Source organism: Brassica napus, chromosome C4, assembly GCF_020379485.1.
Source record: "Brassica napus cultivar Da-Ae chromosome C4, Da-Ae, whole genome shotgun sequence".
Lineage (NCBI taxonomy): Eukaryota > Viridiplantae > Streptophyta > Magnoliopsida > Brassicales > Brassicaceae > Brassica > Brassica napus.
In genome coordinates, this window is record NC_063447.1 from 45,335,320 (window position 1) to 45,341,640 (window position 6,321).

General features: G+C 34.1%; 1 protein-coding gene across 2 annotated transcripts; it reads left to right on the forward strand.

The window, feature by feature from the left end:
- Positions 1 to 1,659: 1,659 nt before the first annotated feature.
- Positions 1,660 to 4,647, forward strand: LOC106391045 (uridine/cytidine kinase UKL1, chloroplastic). 2 transcript variants are annotated; one of them, XM_013831609.3, is made up of 14 exons: positions 1,662 to 2,009; positions 2,172 to 2,263; positions 2,339 to 2,408; positions 2,487 to 2,605; positions 2,690 to 2,786; positions 2,889 to 2,968; positions 3,091 to 3,285; positions 3,361 to 3,444; positions 3,507 to 3,567; positions 3,637 to 3,697; positions 3,768 to 3,861; positions 3,956 to 4,028; positions 4,126 to 4,208; positions 4,285 to 4,647. In XM_013831609.3, the coding sequence occupies exons 1-14, from the start codon at positions 1,823 to 1,825 to the stop codon at positions 4,429 to 4,431; spliced, it is 1,443 nt and encodes a 480-aa protein (XP_013687063.1). In that variant the 5' UTR covers positions 1,662 to 1,822; the 3' UTR covers positions 4,432 to 4,647. The 2 variants fall into 2 exon arrangements, with proteins under 2 accessions (XP_022556834.1, XP_013687063.1); XM_022701113.2 differs by lacking the exon at positions 3,956 to 4,028 and having other exon boundaries at positions 1,660 to 2,009.
- Positions 4,648 to 6,321: the final 1,674 nt, after the last annotated feature.

The window sequence follows — 6,321 nt, forward strand, 5'->3', positions numbered from 1 at the left end:
AGGTTATTATAAACCATCTCTTAAGACCTATATAAGGTGTTGTAAGTTGGCTTTGATATTCAGTTTTTGGAAGATAATAAACTAGAGTTTTCTCTAAAGCCTTGCATTGATTCGATTATGTCATCCATACGAGAGCCTTGCATCTATCTTGATTCAATTCATCGATTCAAGAAGTCAGGTCTCTAGAGATTTAACCTAAACCCCTAGATTTGAGCTGAATTACCGTTGATAGGCTTCGCCAACTTGTGTGAGTTTCCATTATGAAAATTTGAGGCTTTGTTATACATGTTTAAAGGTTCGTCGAGGGGTGTATCATATAACATGATGTTGCTCAAATAGCAGTTGAATTATTATGACTAGTTTGTTTTACAAAGTTGATAGTCAAAATAAACAATTGATGTTTCTACAGGTTTATGAAGACCAAGTAAGGAGAATGATCTGCATCGTCGTGTTTAGTTGCTGTAACTCATATGTATTAAATGAGCTATGTCATCATTTTATTATATGCCGATACTAATATTTCGATAATAGTTAAGTGTGATTAATAGTTGTAATTTGTAAAGGATGTGAATAATATTTAGGTGGTATAAGTTTTTTTGTCGAGTAGGGTTGTATAACTAAGAGTCTGACTCGTTTAAACGCAGCGGTTGCGGAAGTTTGCGGAAACGGATAGTTACGATTTCTAGCATTATTAAGTATTTTGTATGACTGACACAATGTTTGAAAATTGTTGCGTTTGCGGGTCATTTTTGACTGGTTTACCCACAAATGCAAAAATTAGTTAATAAAAAGTTATTTAGTAGATTTGAACAAAAAAAAAGTTATTTAGTAGACAAAAAATAAATTACAAAAAATGATAATATTAAAACTCAATAATATATAATAAATATAAAAAAATATATTTATAAATCATATTACTATAATAAATACAAAAACTATATTTGTAAAATCATAGTATTAAACTTATATATATTAATATTTATATCATCTCAAATCTTTAAACTTATTTAAAATTATTATTTTTCTATTTATATAACTTTTTCAAAAAAAGAAAAAATATTTTATCATCCCGCAACCTCAAACGTTAGGTGGAATCATCTTTTGATTTTCAAAGGTTTGGAACTGTGTGAAGTGGTTTGTAGCATTTTTTGTGATTGCTATAAAACGCCAACAACCGCTCCAAACCGCAAAAGCTACATTTGCGGATAGTAGCGAGAAAATCAGCCATACCCTAAATATCAGGTGCGATTAATAGTTTAGGTGGTCCTTTTAATTAGACGATTTTGCTCTTAAATGAAATGTCTCTTTTTACTTTAAACCGACACAAAAATTATATCCCAAATAAGAGTAGGAGCAAATCCATAAAACAGATCCTATTTTAACTGTATTGATTGTACTGATTATTAGATTTTGTTTGAAAATTTTATACGCCATAAAATTTGTTTTTGAAAGGTTCATGTAGTAAAGATCTAAATATTAATCTCTTTAATTCATTTCTTACTTGATTAATTAATTTGATTATCACCTATATAGCTGGCTATATCTTCTCACAATATCTTTTCTAATGAAAAATAATATTAAAAAAAAAATAGAAAAAGAGGGAACTAATATCAATTTTCTTTAAAGTTTAGCATATTGAGAACTTATATATTAAAATTAAAAAGAAAAACAGAACCAAGGGGGAGTGTGAGACAAAAGGGTCCCTTGCGTTGAACAGAATCGTTGACTTGTTCCAGTCCTCACAACGCTTTGATTCTTCGCCGGCAAAAAAGAAAAAACTCAAACCCAAATCTTAGAACCACCAGTGATTCATCGGAAACCAATGCCGGAGAATTCTTCATCAGTAGACTACGCCATGGAGAAGGCGTCGGGTCCCCACTTCTCAGGCCTCCGCTTCGACAGCCTTCTCTCTTCTTCTCCACCCAATCCCTCCGTCTCTTCTCCGTCCCACCTCCCATCTGCTGTTTCGTCCTCTTCTTCTCCTGCTCCCAAACAGCCCTTCGTTATCGGTAATTGATACACTCTCTCTACGCCTTTTCGTTACTTTATTTGATTTTATTTTTATGGTTTAGGTTTAATCAAATTTGGATGATTGATACAGAACTAATGCGAGTTCTGCATGAAGATCATTTTTTTTTTTCTTTTTTTTACAATTGTGTGAATGTATTTAGGAGTTTCTGGTGGTACGGCTTCCGGTAAGACAACAGTGTGCGACATGATAATCCAGAAACTTCATGATCAGCGTGTTGTTCTAATTAACCAGGTTCTGATTCTCAGATTGATGACATCCTCATCATATAGCAGTTTTGGAATTGATGTTCTGTTCTTGTGTGTATAGGATTCGTTTTACCGTGGTTTGACAACCGAAGAGCTGGAGCGTGTGCAAGAGTACAACTTTGATCATCCAGGTCTAACTATCTTTTAAGTTCAGTGAGGTTTATATAGCTCATGGCAGCATTATGCTAATAATCTATCATCTTCTGCAGATGCCTTTGACACCGAGCAGCTTTTGCATTGTGCTGAGACTCTCAAGAGCGGCCAACCCTATCAAGTTCCAATCTACGACTTTAAGACCCATCAGCGTAGAACTGATGCTTTCCGCCAGGTTCCCTACTTACTTAGATGTGTTGCTGCTTAACTTAACGGACATATCTTCGATTCCTATTTGATGTTTTGATCTTAATATCAGGTGAATGCTTCTGATGTTATAATTTTAGAAGGGATTCTAGTTTTCCATGATCCACGTGTTCGGAATCTGATGAACATGAAGATCTTCGTTGACACAGGTAATGACACAAATCCTACCTTCAGTATTGTCATCTGCACTGTCGTTTCTCAAACCTTATTTCTCCCTCTAATCTTCGTCTTACGCTGTTGACTGGCGTCAGATGCTGATGTGAGGCTTGCTCGCAGACTCAGGCGTGACCTAGTTGAGAGGGGCAGGGATGCCGACTCTGTGCTCGAGCAGGTTACTCTTTCTTTCTTTTTTAGTGTCTAGTATTTGAACGGGTTCCTAGCTAGTTAGGTGCTTTGATAATGTCTATGAACTCTCTCGTGAACATGTCTTTATGTCTTATGTTCATTTTACAGTATGCAAAGTTCGTGAAGCCGGCGTTTGATGACTTTGTGCTTCCCTCTAAGAAATATGCTGACGTGATCGTTCCTCGAGGAGGTGACAACCACGTTGCTGTTGATTTGATTACCCAACACATCCACACAAAACTAGGGCAGCATGATCTCTGCAAAATCTACCCAAATGTTTATGTCATCCAATCTACATTTCAGGTTATCTTCTCTCTTACTCTCTTGCTCTCTTTGATCCTTATCAATGGTCTCATCATAATATCATGATGATTGCAGATAAGAGGCATGCATACACTTATCAGGGCGAAGGACATATCAAAGCATGATTTTGTGTTTTATTCAGACCGTCTCATTCGTCTGGTATTTCTCTGTTTCTCTTTCAACATCACTCAGCTTTCTTACTTTTAACAATTTTATTGCAGGTGGTGGAGCATGGTCTTGGTCATTTGCCCTTCACTGAGAAACAAGTAGTTACTCCAACAGGTATGAGTGTAGAGTAGTGGAGTTAGCTTATTCATTTGGTTTAATTTTCTTATATTTTTTGCACATCAGGAGCTGTGTACACTGGAGTTGATTTCTGCAAGAAACTTTGTGGGATCTCTATTATTCGAAGGTGAGCCTTGTGGTTATCTCTTCCAACTATGTAACATATATGTTGCCTAAAAGTTATCTTGCTTTGTTAGTGGTGAAAGCATGGAAAACGCATTACGCGCTTGCTGCAAAGGGATTAAGTTAGGGAAGATCCTTATCCACCGTGTTGGAGACAATGGAAAACAGGTCTGCTCATATATCTATTTCTTGTTTTACAGTATGATCTCTTTTTTTTTTGTTAAAACGAATTTCAAAGTTTCTCATATCATATGAATTGCAGCTTATATATGAGAAGCTTCCTCAAGACATCTCTGAACGCCATGTCCTGCTTCTAGATCCTGTCTTAGCTACAGGCACTTTGTCTCTTTTTCGTTGAATATTCTATTTTTGATGGAATTTTTTTTTTTCTACTCTGAACCCTATCTTCACGATTGTTGATTCTTCTTGAAGGTAACTCTGCTAATCAAGCCATTGAACTACTCATTCAGAAAGGAGTTCCTGAATCTCACATCATCTTCCTCAACCTTATCTCGGTGAGTGTTGAAGCTAAAGCTCTTTGCTTCCCTCTCTCTATCTACTAACTATTATTATAACATTGTTTTGTGACAGGCGCCAGAAGGAATTCATTGCGTCTGCAAACGGTTTCCGGCATTGAAGATAGTGACATCTGAAATAGACCAGTGTCTGAACCAAGAGTTCCGTGTTATACCAGGGTTAGGCGAGTTTGGTGATCGTTACTTCGGCACTGATGAGTAAAACCATGAGCCACCACTAAAACACTGTGACGGGATGGAGCAATAAAGGACGCGTTAGTATCGTAATAGCTGAGACCGTAGTTGGAGTTGCATGTCCTACACAAAAAGAACTTCTTAGCTCTTAAAAAAAAATCTTCTTAGCTCTTAGTGAACTCGAATTATTCTTAAAAACATTGATTTCTAGATTTATTGTGTTATTAAATTACCAATTTTCTGACTTCTGCGACCAGAAATAGGGATTTGAAAAGTCAAAACCAAAGAAATCATAACCCAAATATTCAGGTTTCGCTTGGGAAAAAGTTATACTCATAGCGGGTCCGTTCTGTTAAAGAGGAAAATCTTAATCTGTGCAACCAAACAGTCCGGCTAGGCCTAGCCATGGACGTTCTGTTTGTTAATTTTTTTTTTTTTGGCATATCCTATACCCAGTAACCATTTGAGTATGGATTTATAATTTAGTATCGAAATGAGTCTAATTTAGTTTCGATTTGGTTTGGAGTTTCTTTGGATAATTTAAATAAAAATATCAAATAATTTGATTGTTCGAAATAACTATCAGAAATTATGTTTCTGTTCGGATAATAATTTGAGTGATTATGCATGTAATTTGTTTGTTTTTACGAATTCTGTTTATAAACAGTGGTGAGCCATTTTATAGTTAACATTATCATTTTTTTTTTCATAAGAAACTAAGGGAGGGGGGATACAATCATTCTCAAAAAAGTAGCTCCGCTAATAGTTATTACCTAGATGATAATATGCTACCGGGGCGGAGTAAGTTTTTAAAATATGATGTATTTAAAAATTATAAAACAATACATCTTTTGTTATCAATAACGTTTTTCACATTTGATTAGGGATGGGTATTCGGGTACCATTTAGGGTCTGACTGGTTCAAACGCAGCGGTTGCGGTTGCGGGAGTTTGTGGATGAGGACGGTTGCGGTTTCTAGCGGTTTTAAGAGATTTGTACGACTGGTACTGCGGTTAAAAATTGGTGCGTTTGCGGGTGACTTATGACTGGTTAACTACCAAATGCGGTAACAATCAAATAATAAATTAACAATATTTACATTTAATATAATTATAAAAATATCAAAAATCATAAATTATAATAAATATAAAATTTATATTTAAAAATTTATAATTTTAATTTTTGAAAATTTATTGAAATTGTTTTTATTATAAAATTTTATAATATTAATTAAAATATAATAGATATATTTTAATATTTTCATAATTTCAATTTTAAATTTTTTATTAAATATTTTTACTTTTGTATATATATTGTTTTCAAAAAAAGAAAAAAAATTTACCTTCCCGCAACCGCCCGCAACCGCAAACGCTAGCTGGAGCCAGCTTTTGAATTTATGAGATTCGGAGCGGTTTGAAGCGGTTTAGAGCGATTTGAGTGATTGTTGCAAACCGCTACCAACCGCAAAAGCTGCGTTTGCGGGTGGTAGCGGGAAAACCAGTCGCCCCCTGAGTTCAGTTAGGTTATGTTTCGTTCGGATCTTTGCGAGTTTGATTCGAATCTTTGCAGGTTTGGTTTGAGTTTAGGTTCGAATAATCAATTAATTAAAAAAAATAAAATTAAAGTTCATATACACTTTTTATTTCTCAAAATATAAAAATAAAAATAATATATAACATATAAATTTGAATATTGTAAAGCCAAAATACTTAAACTTAACATAAAAATTGGTTTAGCTTAAATATTTGGATAGACAATCAATAGATATTTTAAAACTTTTGGTATTCTGAGTATCGTTTAACTGTTTTAAACATGTACTTTAACTATATTATATATTTCTAAGTATTTTGGAAAATTTAAAAACATCTTATGTATTTTGTATACTATTTTAGATATTAAATTTAAAAGTAATTAATAT